At 34.8% G+C, this 23,968-nt stretch overlaps 1 protein-coding gene across 14 annotated transcripts in view; it reads right to left on the reverse strand.

Moving 5' to 3' along the window:
• LOC125683104 (putative extracellular sulfatase Sulf-1 homolog) overlaps positions 1-23,968 on the reverse strand; it is a 35,557-nt gene that overhangs the window by 6,504 nt on the left and 5,085 nt on the right. For 6 of the 14 annotated variants that reach the window (XM_056140173.1, XM_048923902.2, XM_056140171.1 and 3 more), the window contains 14 exons: positions 18,256-18,346; positions 13,164-13,428; positions 8,754-9,219; positions 8,546-8,641; positions 8,090-8,240; positions 6,942-7,117; positions 6,652-6,789; positions 5,271-5,339; positions 4,965-5,145; positions 3,637-3,835; positions 3,407-3,502; positions 1,657-1,808; positions 1,273-1,394; positions 896-999 (listed from right to left, as the gene is read on the reverse strand). In XM_056140173.1, the coding sequence (XP_055996148.1) occupies positions 896-999; positions 1,273-1,394; positions 1,657-1,808; positions 3,407-3,502; positions 3,637-3,835; positions 4,965-5,145; positions 5,271-5,339; positions 6,652-6,789; positions 6,942-7,117; positions 8,090-8,240; positions 8,546-8,641; positions 8,754-9,219; positions 13,164-13,329 (2,116 nt within the window). In that variant the 5' untranslated portion in view covers positions 13,330-13,428; positions 18,256-18,346. Of the gene's footprint in view, positions 1-895; positions 1,000-1,272; positions 1,395-1,656; positions 1,809-3,406; positions 3,503-3,636; positions 3,836-4,964; positions 5,146-5,270; positions 5,340-6,651; positions 6,790-6,941; positions 7,118-8,089; positions 8,241-8,545; positions 8,642-8,753; positions 9,220-13,163; positions 13,429-16,521; positions 17,052-17,095; positions 17,187-18,255; positions 18,347-20,036; positions 20,220-23,968 lie in introns of those variants that run through there. The other 8 variants (XM_056140175.1, XM_056140172.1, XM_056140166.1 and 5 more) reach the window with 4 other exon arrangements.

The following is a 23,968-nucleotide window of genomic DNA, read 5'->3' on the forward strand; positions in this document are numbered from 1 at the left end:
TACCTTTAACCTGTTGACCCCAAATTCGATAGGGAACATCTTCGTCCCATGGGTAGTCCATATGTATGATATAGTGACTATAGATGGAAAGGATAACGCTTTAGAGCCCGGAAACCAATGCATCTACGGACGGACAGATGGACAACCCAATTCCAGTATACCCCCCACAACTTTGTTACATAAAATACTGTTGATATACATGCATCAATGACAACGTCAAGAATTAAACACCCAAAACAAGAGTTGGCTTGCAGTAAACAAAACAAGAGTACTGCAAACGGTACATCATATGTCATCGGACAGTGATGACAAAATTTCAGTGCAATATCAGTATCCATTATGAGAAAAACTCCAGAAAAGTATTTGACCTACTTTAAGCCCTAAAGTAGGTCACGGTGCACCATTTACACTGAAATGCAAACTGAATCTGTATTTCTCTGAAAGGAAGGTTGTGACTACATTCCATGGCAATACTTGTATCCATAACGAAAAAAAAATCATCTGGAAAACTGTTTGACCTACTTTTAGCCCTAAAGTACTTGTAGATCATAGTGCACCAATCCAGCTGAAATGCAAACAGAACTTGTATTCCTCCAAAAGAAAGCTTTTGACTAAATTTCAGGGCAATATCTGTATCTGTAATGAAAAAAGTCCAGAAAACTGTTTGACCTACTTATAGTCCTAAAGTATGTCATGGTGCACCAATCCAGCTGAAATGCTAACTCCCTCTTGTGCTTCTCAAGAGAAAAATTGTGATCAAATTTTAACGCTGTACATGTGTCCATTACAGGAAAAAGTCGGGAAAATATGACCTCGGACAGACACATGGACAGTGCCGTAACATAATACATCCTGACTAGGAGGGGGCAGGGGGTATAAAAATGATGCGACTTACAATTCCACAGCGGAGAGTTGGCTTTCTCCCCATTCAGTGGCTTGTGCTTCCGCCTCTTCTTCCTGTTACGTCTACGGCGACGTCTCTGATCAATTTCTTTTTTCCTGGAAATATTTCCCTGTACAGTTAACAGGTAGAAATTTTAAGGTTTTAATCTTGTAAAGTACACAGTTCATACTTTTTAGATTGTCTGCTGTTCCATGGCTTATAATCATAATCTACATAAATTGACTCTGTCCTCCTACCATTCAGATTGTATGATGTTGGCTGTTTGGCTTTTTCACACTTATAATCCAAATATCTTCTGCCCTCCAACCTTTCAGATTACTTGATGTTCCATAACTTACTCATAATCCAAATATCCTCTGTGGCCTTACCTTTCCAGTCGCCTGCTATTACATGGCTCACACTCGTATTCCATATATCCTGTGTCCTCCTTGCCAAACTGGTTCAGATAGGAGTCCAATGGTTTGGATGCCTTCAAATGCTTTCTGTAGACCTACAATACATAATGTACAATATTTCACATCTTTAATATCAAAACACATATTATAATTACAGTGGATTTTGTTAATAATGCAAAAAGAAAAAAAGCAGCATGCTCTATAAATCAGACATCTATTTTCAATCTCCAACACCATCCTGTAAGAATCCCTATATCATTAATCACTTTCTATACTCAAAGGATTCTCTTGAAGCAACTTTCAATAGTCTCAGAGTTTAAATACATGCATGCCTGTGCTAGTCAGCTAATCACGTACCCTTAGATCTTCCAGCATTTTTCTATATTCTTCTATCATTTCATCCAGTTTTTCTTTGTGAGTTTTCCATTCCACCGGGTCTTGATACAAAACACGATCACATGACACAGTGTCATTAGGTAAAACTCTACAGCGCCGATCGAATGGCTGAACTACAAGATAATAGAGATCGTTGAGTAATAATGTTATAATACTTACACACAGAAACAAGAGACCCACAGGCCTTATCAGTCACCTGAGTATTAGTTAAAAGTATCACTAGTCCAAAGGGCTATGAAATCTAATAAAAAATTCTTGTTCTGCATATTTAAGCAAAATTCTAATATTCAGCAACAGTGTAAAACAAGATGTGCTCTTAAATCTCCAATGCTCTTGAAAGTGCCTATAGTGATGATAGACATTACATAATATATGTAACATTAACACAATATGACTAATTTGAACCAATCTTAAGAGTCAAACCCCTGGGGTTGCAAAATTCACAATTTTGGTACGTCCTTTTCTGCTTTTCCTAAATATGCATTTAGTTTTTATACTGTATCAGCAAACTTAAAGAAGTCTTTCAAATGATAAAGACAATAATAATCGCCATACTGATTTTGGCCCCACCCTGGAACCAAAACCCTTACCTCCGTTTTACGATTTTGATAAAGGACTATATACATGTACTCCTTCTATTTAGTTTCAATTTAGTATCAATAGCATTAAAGAAGATATCATTTAAATGTTTTACACATACACACTTTACATACCAAATGTGGCCTCGTCCTAGAGTCAGAATCTCTAGAATTCATGGATCATGAAATTTACAATTTTGGTAGACACCTTCCTCATCTATATCGTTATGCATTTAGTTCTTCTTAAAGATATGTGGTTGTAGAGAATAAGATTTTTGAAAATAGGTAAATTTTTAGCAGTTTTTGCTCTACTCCTAAGATCCCAGGGGTGCAAGAGTCCTGGACCCAGTTGCACAAAAGTTAGTTAAGTTTAACTGATAGTTAACGTCTAGTTATCACTATATAAATGTAAGAGTTGATGACAAGTTAACTGTTTGTTAAAGTTAACTAACAGTTGTGCAAATGTGCCCTGAAATTTACAATTAATGCCTCCCTTGTCCCAAATATGCTTCATATCAAATTTGAAAAGAATTAGAATGGTAGTTATAAAGAAGAAGTTGAAAATTTTCAATTATCAATGCAAGATGACGGACGCCGGCCATTTGCGATAGGTCACCTGAATTTACTAAACTACCTAATCAACAACAAGAAATTGTTGTGAAGCCCAACGTGCCCCGAGAGTCTAGAGTAGTCAATTCCAGTTATGTACCTGTGCCCCGAGAGTCTAGAGTAGTCAATTCCTGTTATGTACCTGTATCATTTGAAAAGCCTCATCACATTACAACCCCAATATCAAAGCCCTGTCACGTTTGGTTAAAAAGTTATATAATGTAAAGTTTTCAAGAAATAAGACAAATGTCAATGGAAAGGTTATAATATCACCAAACATGGTAACACTGCAAAGGTTTTATTGCAAGGTTTACACTTATTAATTAACAAAGTCCTCTCTATTGTAATTCAAATTTTATAACCAGAGAATTTGATACAACCAAAATTGAAAGCCAAGTTTTTTTTATCACCAATGATAAAACCAACATCAAAGCAGAACATGAAGTATATGCCCATGAATTTTTTATTTCAGCGCATGAAAGCAGACCATTTAGGTTGTAGTTTTATGCACTACTTTGTGTTACCTGGTAGAGATGATATAGAATTCTGCGATGAAGAGCTTACATTGCCAACCATCTGTAGATACGACCTCTTGGTTCTAATGAATTTTGGTGTAAAACCTGAAAGTGAAATTCAAGACTGATTATCATGTTCAGTGCCAAAATGAAGCCGAATTTTTACTTTAAATTTGCAAAGAATTGTCAAAACAATGTTTGGTATAATCTCACTATATCGTAAACCAAGGATACATTACCCTTGCTAACATGCTTCATCAGGAACTGTTTCTGACTCTGTTTCTCCCTTCTGTTCATCTTGTACTTCCTGCGACCACAGGGGCAGTATTTCCTGGACAGATATCCGTCCTTCTGCATGTTTCGTCTCCCCTTGTCATTCAGCCGACATTTCATTAGCCTTGGCATTTCTCGGCCGTATTCTTGAATACACTGGTATTTCTATATCGATAAAATGTCAAATGTCATGAAAGAATGATGACTAAAATATATGCACCATTTAGTCTACACCTTTTTACTGTTTTATAGAGCAATGAACTTCAGTATCTCAAATACCAATATCTCAATACCATGGGTATGTCGAAGTAATTCCGAAGTCCTAACCACTTAATCTTTTAGTATTTCAACCTCAAATTCTCTGATATCTCAAAAGTTTTTTCTTGGTCCCATCGAGTTTGAGATAACAAGGTTTGACTGTATATGTGTTTTTCCTACTTGAGAGCTTGTTTGAGCAATCCTCGTTAACCAATTTTGATTAGACAACAATATATTCTTCCTACACAGTGCAGTTTTTACACTAACACATATTGAAAAGGGTCTAAAGAAACTTGTGTACAGCTACTACAGGCACGTGGTTGATATTTTTGGTAAAAATGCTGCCAAAAAAATCAAGGGCAAGTCACTGGTGATGAATTTCGTGCAAGACAAAGACATAATTGGCAACATCAATTTTGTGCAACAGGTAATGCTCAAGCAGTCAGATATCATGTAGGCAAGATTTATTTGATCATGACTGAGGAAAGCATGTAAAATTTAGATTAATTTTCCTTGTGTGGAATAAACATTTTAATAACACAAGTCTCAACATGTGCATCACTTTTCAAAATCCACAAAGAAAGCAACAAAATACCAAATCCATACCCTTCATAAACATTCAGAACTCTCTAGTCTTTATTTGAATTTGCAGTTTGTGGAACTTTGCATCTACCTTCTGTTTCCAAAAGCTTCCAACAGAAGAAATAATTCTACAGCACATTGCTAAAATAGTTGATAGTTTTTCAAAGTGTTTTATGACACAAAGTTTAAAAAAAGTGGCTAGTTTTACACTTTCTTCCTGGGATTGGAGTAACTAAACCTGCCTGGTTTTTTTTTTACAAGGTGGTTGGTTTGGGATTTGAGTAACAATCTATTGTTACAAGGTGGTTGGTTTGGGATTTGAGTAACAATCTATTGTTACAAGTAGCCTGATTTGGGATTTCAGCAACAAGCTATTTTTACAAGGTGGCTGGTTTGGAATCTTAGTAACAATCTATTTTTACAAGGTGGCTGGTTTGGGATTGGTACCACTAACCTGACCCTTTTTACAAGGTGGCTGGTTTTCGGGTTTGGAGCACTCCTTGAAGATCCTCTTTTGCTTTGGGGTGGCATACTTAAGATAGGAATCGCTGATGGTTGGTAAACTGTTCACCGTCTCTAGGAAGTTCTTTTTCTGTTGTCGCATCAGCTCCTTTCTCTTTTTGATTGTAACTTTTCTGAAACATTTATGTGGTGATGTTGACAACAAACGTACTCTTTCTTTATGCTAATTGAAACTATTTGCATAAAACACCTTACAAAACCTTTCATATAAATTGATACGTTAAGAGTGTTTTCTTACCCTCTTTCCAACAAGATGGTGTCCCTCCAGGGTCTCTTTGTTGTAACAAAGTTATTGGAATCAATGCGACTGCAAACAGAATACAGATTTATGCTTTACTAACTAAAACACAGATTAACGCTTTACTAACTAAAATACAGATTTACGCTTTATTAACTAAAATACAGATTTACGCTTTATTAACTAAAATACAGATTTAAACTTCATTAACTATCAATGGTCATCTCTTTTAGATTCAGCAGTCGGTTGTACATAGTATCACATTTCCTGCTGGCATCATAGTAACCTCTAATATCAACTCAATCCAAATACCCCATTGTACACAGGATTCCTGTACATTTCTATCTAACTACAGTGAAACTTCTCTAAACCGGCCGGCTCTCGGACCGGAAAAAACGGCCGGTTTAGAGGGATGGCCGGTATACCGAGAATTTAGCAATTATAGACATTTTATCTCAATATTCACAAAGTAGGTACTGTTCACTTTGATCTGGTGATCTATGATCAATTATTGGTGGAGATCAAATTAGTCCGCTTGTACCTAAAGATAATTATGAATTACAAGAAATATTCTCGCTGAAATCATCTAATTTTAAACCGAAAATCTATAACAGGATACATAAAGAAAACACAAAGGCCTATTATTGGAATTCCTCTTACCTATAAAAACTCTGTGTACATTCATCGCTTATGTCATTAACAATTTTGTTTAGACGTTTTTCAAAAGTACAGTAGTAAATATGAAATTGTAATTTGAATATTTCTTTGGAATTTTAAGTCTATGGAAACCAAGAAAATTAATCTATCTTTTAATAATTATCATTAACAGTCATGAGTTTGTTCTTTATTAACTACCGCTTATATCCATACGAAAGTATGGTGAAACAATATGGCGTTTGATTCGGTATTCATTCAATAATTTCCTAACTGTTTTTTACATTTTGTACAGAATTTGGAAGGGTCTCTTGGATTAGCTAAGTGTCAATTAACACGCTTGACAGCACAGGTAAACAATAGAAATTGAAGAGGCCACTAGTGTTTTTCACACCTCCAATGGATAATTTCATACCTGGCCAGTTGGTCAGTCAATTTACACACCTGGAGGATCTTAATTAACCTTTGGCCAAGATTTTCTTGTCTTCAAAAAGTGGCTGGTATGTTAAGGGTAAATTACACATGTTTGTTAAGAAATGTACTTTAAAAAGTGGCTGATGTCCGGTTTTCAGGGGTGGCCGGTTTTGTAAGACTTTCTTTGTAAGGAAATGTTAAGATTTCTGCCGGGACTTTGAAAATCGGCCGATATTCAGGGAGAACCGGTATTCTGAGGGGCCGGTTTGGAGAAGTTTCACTGTATGTGTACCACACACACGCATCATTATACCCATGATCCTGGTCTCTGTAACTCCTGGCCCGGATAAGCTTCAACATCGACCGTCCGTCCATGTGGCTGGGAACCGCCACACCAGCCATGTCCAGAATAGTCGGTGCCAAGTCAATATTCACCACAATGTTAGAGATCCTACAAGCATATACAAGTCAGCCATCAAAATTCCAAGTCTACATTCACAAATGTCATTCATGCTTACAATTTCTTGTTGGTCAATAAAATCTATGTAACAACATATGGTTTACATGAAGCAGCAATAACAAGAATGAGAATGTAATATTTACTTAGATCTTGGTTTGATGCCAGGACCTCTGATATACAGAGGAACTCGTGTATCAAAGTCATAAGGCATGGATTTCCCCTTTACGACTCCAAACTGTCCCAGATGATAGCCGTGATCTGACGTGTAAATAATGTAGGTATTTTCCAGTTCATTCAGGTACCACAACTCATTGTATACCTATCAATAAAGGCATGTTTTATCTCACTAAAATATACAAGGTCCAAATTACAGACCTGTGCCATAAAACAATCTTCCTTATAAACAACAATTAAGTATGGTAGTGCATGTTTCTAACATGGATGCACTGTAAAGTTTATACAGGACATGCGTCTGGTCTTTATCTAGCCCCACCCATCTATCTGTGAAACTGAAGGAAACAATAGGTTTCTCCTCTCTCAGTGCTTTTATTTTTATTCCCATGTGATAAAAAAAATTGTGATGTATTTCGTTTTTACTTTTTCTTTCTATTTGCCTGAAGCGTTGTCATAACTTCTGCACTATATATAAGATAGAGATTTGATACTGTGTGAAATGAAAGGTTTTAACACTATATAATGGACAAAAATTGAAGTCATTACTCAAGGTCAAATTTCAAACAATTAATATCAGCCAAGCTCAGGTACATAGTGCTGAACAAACACAGCTTATGGTAGTTTATCCTTACCGATATTTTTATTGACTGCACACCTCATTCAAAATATTAATCCTGCAACAAGCCAATATCTGCCATATCATCAATTTTGTTTTTTCTTCCAACATTAGCATATTAATTGTTCCTAACCTAATCTAAAGTTCATCCACTGACTGTTGTAATCACTTACCTTTTCCACTAGTTCATCCACCGACTGTTGTAATCCCTTACCTTTTCCACTAGTTCATCCACTGACTGTTGTAGCCCCTTACCTTTTCCACTAGTTCATCCACTGACTGTTGTAATCCATTACCTTTTCCACTAGTTCATCCACTGACTGTTGTAGCCCCTTACCTTTTCCACTAGTTCATCCACTGACTGTTGTAATCCATTACCTTTTCCACTAGTTCATCCACTGACTGTTGTAGCCCCTTACCTTTTCCACTAGTTCATCCACTGACTGTTGTAGCCCCTTACCTTTTCCACTAGTTCATCCACTGACTGTTGTAGCCCCTTACCTTTTCCACTAGTTCATCCACAGACTGCAGAGTCTGCAGTCTCTTCTGATGGAGAATATCCGTAAACTTCTGTTCAATTGGCTCCATTTTTCCTGTAACTTTTAACAAAAACTGCTTATCTGGGTTGGGGGCCATGTTCCATGTTGGAGTTCTGTGTGTAAAAACAATATACTATATAGAAATACATATGAAATATTTGACAAAAGTAACCACAACTACTGACATTCAGGATCCCACAGTTAGAACCACATTAACAGAAGTCTGAATCATGACCTTGAATTTGACCCAAAAATCTAAGCTTATCTTTCTCTGATTGCCATCCACTTACTAGTATGAATTAAATTAATTCTGAAGATAAATCTCATTACAATAGTGTTGATGGACACACAGAAACTGTGCGATTACTGTGGGGCTCCTACATGGTAAGACAGAACCCTACTGAAGAGAGAGAGGTACCTGTGTAGAGTGTTATTATAGAAGAGGTGCTGGTATTGAGGGGCAGCGTCTTCTGGACCATGCGGGGCAGGGACACTCAGTACCATTAGCACTGGCCTGTAACAGATCATTCAACATATGAAGTAAATTCCATAACAATTAAAGATCTTTAATTATCTTCTATTTATCTTTTTTTCCAATTTCAGCATATACAGTAATAAGGAATCACCTTCTGGGAAAATACTGTTTACTGTTCTTCAGGAAAGTAACACTGTCATTAGCGATCAGGTCTGTGAAGTAGTCCTGGTAATAATTATCCATATGTTTCATTTTATTTCCATTGAAATTCACAGTGTAGTTGTAAAATCTGGTATTTTTTATGAGCCCCACCCACTCCCTCCACCCTGGAGGAATGTAGGTTCCGTTATACTCATTCAAGTATTTCCCGAAGTACCCTGTCCTATAGCCAGCATTATTGAGGTAGGTGGCAAAAGTCCGAGTTTCATGGGTCCTCTGCCAATAAGGAGAGGAACAGTTATTGTTATTTGTGTGTACATTGTGATTGTGTGTGTATAGACCTGTCAGAATAGAACTACGTGATGGACAGCACATTGGAGTGGAAACAAACGAGTTGTTGAAATGGACACCTTGGTCTCTCATGATACGTAAGGTCTTTGGCATCACCTCCATAGAACCTAAAAGACATCAAAGGATTTACAATGAAATTTCAAGATGAATGAGCACATACTAAGAAAAAATGATTTACAACCTTAAAAATATATAAAGTGATGCACAATCACTGTACATATGGATGAATTTAATGACACTTTATACAAACAAACTTTTTGCAAAAGTCATGAAAATGAAAACTAAATTTATGTTTCTATAAGTAAAATAAATACAATTTACTATACCTTATGGAATGTAATTTGTTCCCATGATTTCTTAAGTAAACCCAAAAGAGCAGGGAAAATTTATATATAATTACATAGGGAGGAATAGTATATTTCAATTTTTGAACACCATAGAAAATTTGCAAGTCCCTTATTTTATATATTATATTATTTTTAGGAATTTCACATCTGCCAAACTAAGCCAAAAAATATGTATCAACCCATGCCTCCATTTTTATGTTTGTACCAATTGTCCTTAAATTATATGGACTGTTTTTAAATCAAACAAATAGGAACAGCAGAACCAGACCAAAGTCTCCAATTAAAATCACACTGATAGAAAATTAACAAATTGATGGATTAAACCCATAACAAATAATACTGATAACAAAGATGGAATTGATTGATTACCATTAATTAAGTTCTAAACATCCCAGAACTGTATAATCTGCTGAGGTGTAGCCTATCAAACAATAAATTGTATCTTCCTGTGAATCGATTTTAAAGAATGAAAATCTGTAATCATAACCTTTAATCAAGACACTCCCTCATGCAACAAAAAACTCCTATCTTGCAATTTTGCTAAGCAAGTGGAGAGGGGGAAAAAACAGACTACAATTATGATTCCTATTACAATCCAATTACATACTTTGTAGTATAATAGTTTAATCAAAGTAAAGAAAGTACTGAAAGCTGGGTTATGGCAAGCGAATCTTAGCTATCCAACTTTGATCTCCATCAATGTAGTACTTTTTGCTTTGTATGTTACCAATGAATAATCTTTTTTTCAATAAGACGGTTTTCATTTTGATTTTCAAGAAAATATTTCAGTTATTGCATGTCACCTAATGGTTTATTTTTCATTAAAATGCATTTTTGTTTCTTTGATCATAGAGAAAATTGTCGATATCCTCTTTAACGATCGAGAAAAAACATGATCAGGGATTGTATGCAGCGCTGCAGGCTGTTTCAAGATGAGATATAGGCTAGAAAATGGAAATGACAGGCCTGTTCTCTCGATATAAATTCATCATTTTCAAATTTTGAAGATTTTTACAACACCTGCGCCACTTCCATCAATTTTTACAATTGACTTAATAGGAATTCTCTCACCCTGAACCATTTTCTATCATCATGTATTTGTATTTTACCTTTACGCAACGCGGTGTAGAAATACAAAGTATGGAATATGGACACAATATTGTATGAGTGATATCCACCGGATAAAGGGGTAAATATGTGATGAATATATTTATACATACATATATTCACCTTGCTTAAAAGACTTCATTATTCCTCTGCTTAATCACAATGTACATGTATAAGAAACTAGAAAACATTTCTCACAGTCATGTTGTATATTAAAGTATATCTGGTGCTTGAAGTTTTTACTTGTGTTGTGAGGAATAAACTTAGCTGAGCAATAAGATTATTTCATCTGAGAATGTCCAAGATCGTTTTGAGATATGCAATTTGAGTAGAATCTCAATTTAGATAAAACCTAAGACATAAGTTGAAACTAAGATCTGGATTTGATATTTTTTCAAGAAATCCAATTCCAGTTCAAATATCTTGAAATAGTTGTTTTTCTACAATGTTATAAGACTCCCCATCATTGTCAGATATTCACAGTTGAATTTATCTTTCTACTCATTACTTACTTAATCCTCTTCATGTATGTCTAAACATTAGGTGGCCTTTCTACTCATTACCAGTGGAGAAAATCACCTAGGATTTTTGTTCATTTTAGGTCTGGAGAATTTTTCACTCATATTTAGAGGTCACAAGCTGTGGGTGAAGTACCACAAATTTACCTATGCTTAGCATTCAGAGCCATATAGCAGAGAGGGTTCTTTAACATACCATAATTCTAACTTCTAAATGCCGAGCATTAGGTGAAAAAGCAAGCACTACCTATACTATATTTTATGTCTTAGGTTTGATGCAGCCATGGCACAATTAGCAAGGCTCAAACTAATGGACCCCTGGTTAAGAAGTAAACACTCTACCACTGAGATATCACAACCCGTAAAACAAGATGGAAAATCATCTAGGAAACATCATAAATGATTAATATGCATATTTTGGAAGTCACTGCAAAATCTTGATGAATTTGAACTAATCACAAATTGTGTAATATGTACGACATCTGTACTTCCTGAAATAAATAAACATTAAAGACTTTTTGACAATGTGTGATTTTAATCTTATGCTTTCTTTTTTCTTTTTGTCAACAAGTTTTGTCTTTCACAATCTTTTAAAACAAATTTCACTTTCCAGGGCATGTATGACAAACCAATGAAATTGAAGAGTTCCAATTTGTAAGAGGACTTTCTGATTGGTTGTTTGTAATGCACAAATTTGCATATTTAACAAAAGTTTCTCAGAGAGTATGTTTCAGATGATGGTCCTCAGAATAGATGATTAGAATTCAATCAAAATTCAAACTCCAAGTCATTGAAGACATTTCTAATGTTCTTACAATTTCAAAACTCTTTTACATGCATGTTAATTGTATATTCAAATCTAGGTAAGGAAAGTGAATGCAAATCTATGGGGTTACAAATCAGTCAGTGAATCTGACATCTACTTCATTCAGTACAATCAAACAATATATCTCCCTTGAAAGAGGGGAGACATAATAAGGTCCAAACTTTAAAACGGTAGGAGTTAGACAAACCATATACCCTCCCCATCGCAGTGGTCTAGAGGTTAGAGCGTTCGTCCCGCATGCGGAAGGCCTGGTTTAAATCCCGGCCGTGACAGACCTAAGTCGTTAAAACAGGTAGCGACAGTTCCATCGCCAAACGCTCGGCATAAGATGTGAATATCACGGGTCCTCGGAGATTACCTTAAAAAACGGATGTCCCGTGTTACAGTAGGTGTGGCATGCTGAAGAACCCTCACTGCTCAATGGCAGTAAGCGCCGAGCAAAGGCCTAAATTTGAAGCCCTTCACCGGTTTTGGTGAGAATTGAGTGAAAAATTCTCAAGAGAGACGTTAAACAAGATACAATCAATCATATAAAATTAAATTTTCAAACAAAGGGGCAAAACTCTTGCAAGAGAAGTGGAAATGGATTATTGCAACACGAGTGACCCACAAAGAAGTTACACAACAAGTTTCAGCTTAATAAGCGACAGAGAAATGAAAATAGAAACACAAAACCCACTGAACAACCAAAAAATAATAACTAATAGTACCACTTTGGAAATATCTGACTTATTTTCAGTCTAATGTTGGAAATCAAATGTATTCACCTCTTCATGTGAGTGAAAATTCTCAAAAGGAACGTCAAGCAATATACAAGCAAGCACTTCAGAGGCATATGGAGGTGACAATTAATTTATTTACTCTACTTTGTTGGGTCTCAGGAAATCAAAAAGCTCTAAATAGTTCAATCATACCATAAAATATTAACATATACATCCACATTCTTTTCATGCAAAGAGCCCTTTTCAGACAATCTATATTACAGTCATTTTTGAAAGGACTATATTGTATATGGTCAGAGTAGCATAAACTATCAATGCTGTTTTAAAAAAAAAAATTAATTTCATATTTTTGCATATAAATACTCAATGTAGCTATTCATTGTAATTTTCAGATCTTGCTGCCAACAGCCAGTTGCACAAAAGTTCATTAAATTTTACTGAAAATTAATTTCAAGTTAATGCTATATAAGTGTTCAAGTTAATTATGGCAAGTTAACAGTCAGTCAAAGTTAATAATTAATGCATGGTTACCTAGCATCTCATCCTGGTCATCAGTCAGAATGAGCACAATATTGGGCTTCTGGCTTTTCTTCTGACGACTGCTGCTTTTGGGGTCATCGTACTGAGACTGGTGCCATGACCCCAGACTAAGCCCCAGCATCAGCATCCATACAAATAAAATATGTAATGTCCACATAGTGTGTGTCAAGTCGGCACAGCAGACAAATGTGGTCTTCTCTAACTATCTCGAGAATGCTTATGGTCAGCTGACTTGGGTGACATCCCGATGTGATTCCTGTAGATTACAAAACAGATATCAGCTGGATCTGGCCGCAATATTATATAAACCTGTATATTAATGATCACATGATACCTCCTACAGAGGTGAAGTCAATCTCTCAATTCCAATCACAGATATGATCAATCAAAGTGCATGAATTTCATCAAAATCATGGCACTGATTGCAAAATCACGTCTTAACTTGAAAAGCACATTACACTTTACTTCAAAAATACATATTTCATACACTGGTAATCTAATAAGCACTGATAAGTAATAATCATCTCGAAGATCAACAAACATGTTCTTAAGAATAGCTAGAACACCAAATTTCACTCTTCATCATGTTAAACAAGGCAGGAGATAATACCTTACATAACTAACCTCTTATTCACAGACATAAAATCCTGCCATTGACAGAAACCTACATTAATTATATCTGGTTTACTATTCAGACTGGAGACAATAATCCTAGTATCATTTTCATTTTATTTTGCACTGCAGGCATATTTTCCTATCCTGCAATATCTATTTTGACATATATATTACTTATATGCCATTTTTTGGCCCTAAAATTTAAACAAAATTCAGGAATTTCCATGTTGAAACGGTCAGAAACAAAACATCAATTTCTTGTCCCTAGTACTGATTTCCATTTCATAATATAAAATCACAAAGTTGGTCTGAATGTATTTTATTTATAAAATGAAAAAGATCACAAACATTATAGTTCACTCAGGTGTCACTGGTTATTTGAAAACAATTCCTGAGACAGTTTGATGATTTATCCAGAAAACAAGAAAATCATCAGACTCATCACTGCATGCCATTAACTAAAATCATTTTCATGTACTGTAATCAACTTTTATTTGCAACTGCTTTATTTCGCAATTTACCAGTGATAAACGGGTTCATGGCGACTAATTTCACGACTGAGATAATCATAAACAAATACGAGAGACATTAAAGGACTTGTTTGTGGCGAGAAATACTACTGACGAAAAGAATCTGGTAAATTTCACAAAAATTTCTTGCATATCAATAAAAATTGGCATACAATATTTGTAACATTTTAATGTAAAATTTAACTAACATACCTCAATTAAATTGTGGTTCATGCATGCAAAGCATCGAAACTTTCTAAAGCCAAACAAGCTTAGAAAGATAATAATTTTAGGCCTGTCAAAAGACAATGGCAGAAAATTCACAAGCTTAATGTGATGTTGTACAACGTAAATCAAGGATTTTTTGCTAATACTTGAAGTATATGTAGTTTTATCTATCTAACCTATTTTATGAGAAATTCATGTAAAAAAAAGTTGATTATTTGGACTATATTGTACTGTTGGTGAACTCCTTTCAAACTAATTTGCATGCAATGATAAAAACTCAACAGATTTTTTCAGTATTGATCTGAGTGCATTCATTTCAAGCCCCATCACACAATGGTGCATTTGCATGTCTGCATAAGCATTTCCTTGTCTATCAAAAGCAATTCTTCAAAGGATGACATTGAACATAATTATCATAATAAAAATCGTGCATGTATGTTAGGGCATCATATGCAAAAATGTTCATATTACCAATAAAAATACACTGACCAAACAAATAATTCAAATCATAAACATGTACAGTAGCCCATGCACTGTCCACAGATTATGTTGAATATAGAATTTAAACTCTTTCTCTCGATTCCTTTTTTCTTAATATTCATAAGTGTACATCATTCTCTTTCTATATTCTAATTTCTCTATAAAATTTCTTTCCCTCTCATTTTTCATTTTCTTTATCTCTCTCTCTTTCCTCTATCTCAATTCTTACTTTCTTATCATTCAAAAGTGTACATCACTATACAACCACAGATGATAAATGGTACGATTCCACAATATTGATTTAAAACAAATTAAAACTTACCTACACAAAGTAAAATAAAAAAATCATGGTCCAAAATCCAGGAAATATACCTGTGACTTAACTTTCTGTCCAATGTAAAAATTAAATAATTAGAAATTTTTTATTATGCAATGTGTAGTAATTAATTAATGTCACCCCCCAAAAAAAAAAACCTGAACCACAGACTGAAGATGTTATGTCACTTATTAATTCTCCACAGAACCACACAGAGACAGCACATTAAAACTTGGCATATGAGTCGTAACCACAATATACTTTGGTTATACCAAACGACCTCCGATGATCTCTCACCTCAAATAAACCGCAACACTTAGCCATCATTTTGTTATATTTATAAGCCATGGGAGTGCTCAACTCTACAAGATAATTGACATAAAGCTTTCTTCATGAATTATAGTCAAATATTTGAAGTATTTTTCCTTGGTTTACTATTCTTTTCGTAAGAAGAAACTTCTTTTATTAACACAAAGGTGAAAGGCCTTCCTCAATAAAAGAAACAGCGAATTGAAATGGTTTCAGAAAAATCTCAAGAGGTGTACACTTTAATTATACTGATTGTGAAAAACAAACATTCAAGTTAATCCCCTTTAGCAATTTTTTGCATTACTGAAGTTAAAAAATAGGTGTTTTACAATTTAAAGCCTTGGCTACACAGTAAATGCCAAATGCTTTACAGATTCTCTTTGTAACTTTATACTGCTGTGTTCATCTGCTTGCAACACAGAAACATTTTCACTAATTGTTTAAACAGTCACAAAGCGATGCACCATTTTCTCGTCTGTCTTCTTAAAACTGATTTCAAAAGAAATTAAATACCCTTGTTACAAATTTAACTGTTCTGTTAACCTACTGGTATATTTGAATATTTCAAGTCACATTAATCTAATTCCATTTCCCACCTCCCAATGAAAAACCCCACTTTGTTGTCAAAATAAATGTACATCTTTTTTTTTTTTTTACTTAGAGAGGGTTAGCAAAAACTTTAGCAAGATTTGATGTCATACACATCACTGTAGTTAAATCCATACTGAAAATGAATCTGCCACCCGAGATCAGCTATTAACGTGAATGTAAGAGTTATAACTACAGTAATGCATTTCTTCCATTTTTGAATAGAATTCATAAGCATTGAAATTAAAAGTTCTCTGTACAACACACATTACTGAACATAAATAGTAATAGTGCTGGCATTTACCTAAACATATGAATCCATCAAACAAACTCCTGACCAGTAATGTCAAATTAACTTCCGAGGAAACTTTCAATTTGTGTCTTCTTAAGGGTTAAAAAAAACTTCCCTGTTTCACCAAAAGCCTTCTTTAACACTGCGACATTATTACATGAACATCCTATTACCCAACTGTGAAAGTTCAGCGAGCACCAGGGAAAAACTCTTCAATGCCAGCTCTACTCCACATGTTCAGGGGCTGTTTGACGACTAACATGTCTGAACCAAGTATGGAAACTTCAAACTTTTTTTTAAGTCCAACAGCAACAAAAAATTCACAGAGTTGATTAACAATGTGTTTGGCATTAAACTGTGGTTACTTAAAAGACGGCTTTGATCACGGCGTAATAAACCACATCTACAGCAGTCAGTGCATTACCGGTGCCAGACATCCCACCGAGAGATCAACCCTCTTATAACACCCTGTCTATTTTCCTTGGATTATTTCATTATTTTCCTAAGGATAAAACAGCACATTGTGATTATCAATCTACTTATCAATATGTTGTGTAGGATTGTCTAGGAGCTGGCCAGGAGTTACCTCTGATAGTCTGCCTCTGACAACTCCTGATCTTAACGCCTTTGACAATGCATCACAGTATCTGAGACATATCAACTATAATTGTTTGATGAGCTTGTAATTGCCTGCTCTCATTTCATGAACTTTTAAAAATTTAAGTTGGTCAGTGCATGGCAGGTATTGCGCAAAAGTCCAAGGACAGTGTATTTATTGCACATAATTCAACTGTTCATAAACACACTGAGGAGTGGATGACAGATGTATTTTTGTGATCTTTAGTACAAGTGCTCTTTTGTCACTTGCATACTTCAAAAGAAATGCCTCTCAAAACAATTTACACAACTGTACAACACCCTTGACAACACAATTGAATCTGCAATTTCTAAATCAAATTTCCATCAATTTTCTTTTTAGGAAAAAGTTGCATCAACAATAATCAACATGTATAAGCAAATGAATCATAGAGAGGAAACACCCACAGAAATAACATTATTTATCAACTGAATACAGCATGCTTATTTGTAAGTTAATCAATGATACTTTGACTGATGACTCCCTTTTTTCAGTTTGCATTATTGTGTGCATTTTAATCTCGAGATTGAATTGAATGAAGACATGTAGAGTTCCCTAGACCCACTTGACACACAATGTTTTGGAAGTACTGGTATTTTAAACAGTTCCTAACAAGATTTATTCATATACTCCACATCTAACCAGACATACAGCTGTGTTTTTATACCTATCATGAGGATCAGAATGTTACATTGATTAAGGAAAATGCATCACACAGATCCGAGCTATCTTATACAAATTTTCTAGTGTACAGAGAGTGCAGCTCCATTAAAAGACACATCAACAAACTTTGGTATTACATCATTCAGTATCATAATCAAATTAATACACAGGAAAATCTGTAAGTTCGTCAAAACGAAAACCCTAGCAGCCAAGTAACAAAAATATTTGGAAAATTTCTCTAACTTTCAGGAAAAAAAAAAATTAAACAGATCAGCAATCATCAAAAAAAAAAAAAAATTGTTTCTTGTGCATCACTTCTTCATTTAGACATAATATCAAGATAAAATTATGTCCTCTTAAAGTTTATTCTAAATTGTCTTTCTTGTTTAAAATTTTACAAAAAAATTCCTTCATGACTGCACCTGTAAGGTGACAATCTAACTTACCTTAATATTTCATTATTCAGGAAGTTCTTCTGTATCCTACATCTTAACCAGCCAACTTTTCCAACATGTGGAATGTAATTCTGTTGGAAATCTGCAAGGAGGAAAAAAATTCATTTATGCATCATGCGGGATTTATAATTCAGAACCAAATACTGTACATCAAAGGCTTGTCATTATTCTCGCACAGATGGCTATCATTATATGTGGGTACATGCTCGACATTTCACAATTTATGCAGGGGAGGCCCAGTTTCACTAGTTCTATAAATACTATACAGGTTAAGCTGACAATAGACAGTGGCAACAGTGGGTGTCGACGCTGTCTCCATTCAGTAAGAGGGGGGTGTAATTAATCCCCCCCCATTAGCACCTAATCACCAACACTAGTACTATAAGAACTGATGAACTGAAGACATGCGGATCGTCATTAGGGAAAATCTAGCCATCAATCAGTGATTTGAGAGTAACACTACCCTGGATGTGACGACGCCACAGAGAATCCTGGCATTCCGTCCTATTCTCTGGGTTCAGGGTACGAGTATTGATGTCTACCTCAAGAGTTGTGTGCATTATTACAGGTCGACTGGTACAAACTGAAGCTTTATCACATCCCGACAAGAGACCTATATACCAATATAGGGGGGACAATCCTTGATGCATGCTCTTGTATATAGAAAATTACCCAGGCCGTTGTCTACATCATACAGGTAACCAGAAATAGGTACATACACACTCCATTTCTGTCTACAACTAATGGAGTACCAGAGATAGGTACATAACCTACTCTATTTTTACTATATCACATGGAGTACCCAGCTACTAGTTTGAGACATGATCATCAAAAATAGTCTTGTCTTCACAGAGACAAGCATAAAAAGTCTAATTCAACTGAAACTCAAACTCTACTAACTGTATTAATCAATGTATATACATGTGGGTACTGGGAGAGATGACCTACTAACTGTACTAATGTATATACACATGGGTACTGGGAGAGATGACCTACTAACTGTACTAATGTATATACATGTGGGTACTGGGAGAGATGACCTACTAACTGTACTAATGTATATACATGTGGGTACTGGGAGATATGAAGTACTAACTGTACTAATGTATATACATGTGGGTACTGGGAGAGATGACCTACTAACTGTACTAATGTATATACATGTGGGTACTGGAAGAGATGAAGTACTAACTGTACTAATGTATATACATGTGGGTACTGGGAGATATGAAGTACTAACTGTACTAATGTATATACATGTGGGTACTGGGAGAGATGACCTACTAACTGTACTAATGTATATACATGTGGGTACTGGGAGAGATGAAGTACTAACTGTACTAATGTATATACATGTGGGTACTGGGAGAGATGACCTACTAACTGTACTAATGTATATACATGTGGGTACTGGGAGAGATGACCCAGTGAATGTTCCCATACAGGCGTATATATACTCCTGTTAAAGTTGGCCCAAAGGACATATCATATTTATTATAATCGGATTGTACAATCCTTTACATGTTTATCAATCATTATAAGGCAATTTAATATTCTAGCTACTCTTGGGTACATGATCTATTTTTCATTATATGAAATTTAATTTTAACACTCATAACCTACTGCCTCAAATATATTTTTCTCCTAGAGCACAAAATACAGCTGGTCTGCCATGGATACTGTAGTTCATATTACATATACAATCTTCTTCTCAAATTTGATTTATGAATTAAATATCGTGCTCTGCCAGATATCAGCCCTATTTCTCAAACCTCTCCAAGGATACCATGGGGGGCACATATGATCTGTATCGCTGTCATACAGCATGCTCCTATGACAATGTTTGTTAAGGAGAGTGGTAAACTTGATCTGCTTAAAGTGTGGATAGTTGATCTCTATCAGTATCCCTCATCATTTTGTCTGTAGTCAGCTTTATATCTGTCTGCTATAAGCCACTGCACAAAGAGACAAGAATGTCACACTGATCTGAGCATTTGTTCCAAGTACATAAATTCAAATAAAACTATGCCAAAGGTCCCCCATAAAGCATGTAAGAGGCATCAGATACATTACTAGGACTGTACCATTTATAGGAAACAATATCCAAACACATTCTAAACATCTTCATGTCAGTACACTGAGGTAAATGGACATTCTTCTAAAATGTCGTAATTCATACAGGCTAATTTTTCTTCTTCAAGCAAATATAAGAGTATTGAAGTCTTATTTAGTCATACATGTATATGTAGTTCATTAATTTTTTTCTCCTATTAAACAATCCTGCCACAAATCATATATGCAAAAATTAACACTATTCTGGTTTACAAACATTTTTTTATCAATATTTTCTTCATTAGTTTTTCATGCTGAATTCATACAAATTCTTGTACAGACTATCGGTGACTAAAACATGCTCAATAACCTTTTCATAACAAACCCTAAACATCAATCTTTAAATATATAATGTATACACATCTGCATACATGAAACCATTTCTTGACTCACCTACACAGATCTTATTATACATATATTGTTCTAATTACATAATTAGAAATCAACAAGAGATGTTTGTAAAACACATATGCCCCCATGGTGCAAAATTGAAAAGGGTTATACACCCACATCATTTAATTGATAGTAGTATCATCAATTCAAAATTTGAGCAGACAATATCTTCCTATGTCAAGAGTGGATTGACCATGTGACCTAAAAATCAATAGGGGTCATCTACTCCTTATGCTGTACCAGTGTACCAAGTTTGGTGTCAATCAAGCAAATAATTCTTAAAATATAGGAGACAATATACTACTATGTCCAGTTCAACTATTGACCTTTGACCTCAAAATCAATAGGGGTCATCTTCTCCTGAAGATGTACCAATGTACTAAGTTTGATGTCTGTCAAGCAAATTGTTCTCTAGACATTGAGTGGCCAGTATATTCCTATGTCTAGTTTGACCCTTGACCTTTGACCATGTGACCTCAAAATCAATAGGAGTCATCTTCTCCTGAAGATATACCAGTGTACTAAGTTTGATGTCTGTCAAGCAAAGGGTTTTCAAGATATTGAGTGGACAGTATATTACTATGTCTAGTTTGACCCATGACCTTTGATCATGTGACCTCAAAATCAATAGGGGTCATCTTCTTCTGAAGACATACCAGTGTACCAAGTTTGATGTCTGTCAGGCAAAGGGTTATCAAGATATTGAGCGGACAGTATATTCCTATGACCAGTTTGACCTTTAAACATGTAACCTCAAAATCAATAGGGGTCATCTTCTCCTGAAGATGTACTAGTGTACCAAGTTTGATGTATGTCAAGCAAAGGTTTCTCGATATATTGAACGGACAGTATATTCCTGTCTAGTGTGACCCTTGACCTTTGACCATGTGACCTCAAAATCAATAGTGGTCGTCTTCTCCTGAAGATGTATCAGTGTACCAAGTTTGATGTCTGTCAAGAAAAGGGTTCTCAAGATACTGAGCAGACAGTATATTCCCATGTCAAGTTTGACCCTTGACCTTTGACCATGTGACTTCAAAATCAATAGGGGTCATCTTCTCTTGAAGATGTACCAGTGTATCAAGTTTGATGTCTGTCAAGCAAAGGGTTCTCGAGATATTGAACGGACAGTATATTCCTATGTCCAGTTTGACCCTTGACCTTTGACCATGTGACCTCAAAATCAATAGGGGTCATCTTCTTCTGAAGATGTACTGGTGTAGCAAGTTTGATGTCTGTCAAGCAAAGGGTTCTCTAGACATTGAATGGTCAGTATATTCCTATGCCCAGTTTGACCCTTGACCCTTGACCATATGACCTCAAAATCAAGAGGGGTCATCTACTCCTTAGGATGTACCAGTGTGCCAAGTTTGATGTCTTTCAAGTAAAGGGTTCTCAAGATATTGAGCGGACATTATATTCCTACGTCCAGAGTAGATTGACCCTTGACCTTTGGACCTGAAAAACAATAGGGATCCTCTTCTACTCATAACTAACCCACATATGAAATATCATTATCATCAAGTGAATGGTTCTCAAGATATTGAGCGGACAACACATGGTCTACAGACCGACTGACAGACAGGTGCAAAACAATATGCCCCCTCTTTTTCAAAGGGGGGCATAATAAAAACAAGATGTGTTTGTGAAGCACTCATAGCATAAGCTTACAACGAAACCATTTTCCCATTCAGTACAACCATGTATCATTCTTGTTAACAATGTAGATTATTGATACTTGTCATTTTTTCGTGGTGTGTGATATTTGTTTATGTAATATATGTCTTGTCGAAAATTTGAGTTTTAAATAACCAACAGTGCCGTGGACCTTTCAGTGCTTATATATATATATATATATATATATATATATATATATATATAGTTTGTAAATAAAGAATTTGGTATTTGATACAGTAAATACATCCAATAATAAAAGTCAAGAAACACAAAACTCGAATAACATTTCACTGTTAGCGCTTTCGGCTTTAATGCCTCTTCAGACAGTTATAAAATGAAATAGTATTGCTAAGTAACGTCAACATATCACGACATAAGTAATTGTCCTTTGTGACGTCATAATAAATTACACTGTTAGCGGTATAATACACACAATATTAGACAAAACTTAGAAATCAATTACAGAGTTCAGTTCAATGTAGTTTCAATTTTACACAGTTATTTTCTATTAAGTTTGGGATTAAACAATTTTATAAAGTATTCCTCCTTTGTAACTCTGGAAATTTCGCAGTCATTATACATTTTATAAAATGGAAATATGTTGAAATCTCCATGACCACAATTGGCAAAATGTTCGGAACATGGCGAATTTCTGATACTTGGATCGCGAATTTGCTGCTTGTGTAATTTATTATGACGTCACAAAGGACAATTACTTACGTCGTGATATGTTGACGTTACTTAGCAATATTATTTCATTTTATAACTGTCTGAAGAGGCATTAAAGCCGGAAGAGCTAACAGTGAAATGTTATTCGAGTTTTGTGTTTCTTGATTTTTATTATTGGATATATATATATATATATATATATATATATATATATATATATATATATATATCAGTAAATTCTCAAGTATAAGTAAATTAAGTATAAATCATGCATCCAAAAAAAATTATCAATCATTGATAGAATTACAGTTGAAAAACTTAAAAGTTGTTGAAAAACTGAAGGTATAGGGAGTTTGAGAGATACTGGCAAAATATTTATGATAAATCATGACTATATTAGAGTATTAGAGAATTTTTTTTAAACCTAAGATTGTGTAATATGCCCTACTCTATGTGCTCTTTCTTTCTTTCTCTCTCTCTTTATATTTTATGAAAATGTCTTTCCCATATGAATATTGATGATATTACTGTGTAGTGTTAAATTACATGCATGTATATATATATATATAATGTGAAAGTCAAATAAAAAACAATAAATTAAAAAAATAATGGATATTTCTAATGTCAAGGCACCAAATGAAAGAGCTTGTCATAAGGAATCTATATAAAAAATATGAAAGCCCTTCCTTAAATAGTTCAGGTGATATTGCCCTGTTTAACTTTTCTTAAAAGTAGGTTAAATTCCAAGGTCAAGGTGACAGTCAAAAGCTTGGTACCAAAAGAAAGAGCTTATTATAATAAGATCACAAGGAATGCACATATAAAATATGAAAGCCCCTATCACTCACCATTC

This window comes from Ostrea edulis, chromosome 6 (assembly GCF_947568905.1).
Source record: "Ostrea edulis chromosome 6, xbOstEdul1.1, whole genome shotgun sequence".
NCBI classification, from domain to species: Eukaryota; Metazoa; Mollusca; class Bivalvia; order Ostreida; family Ostreidae; genus Ostrea; species Ostrea edulis.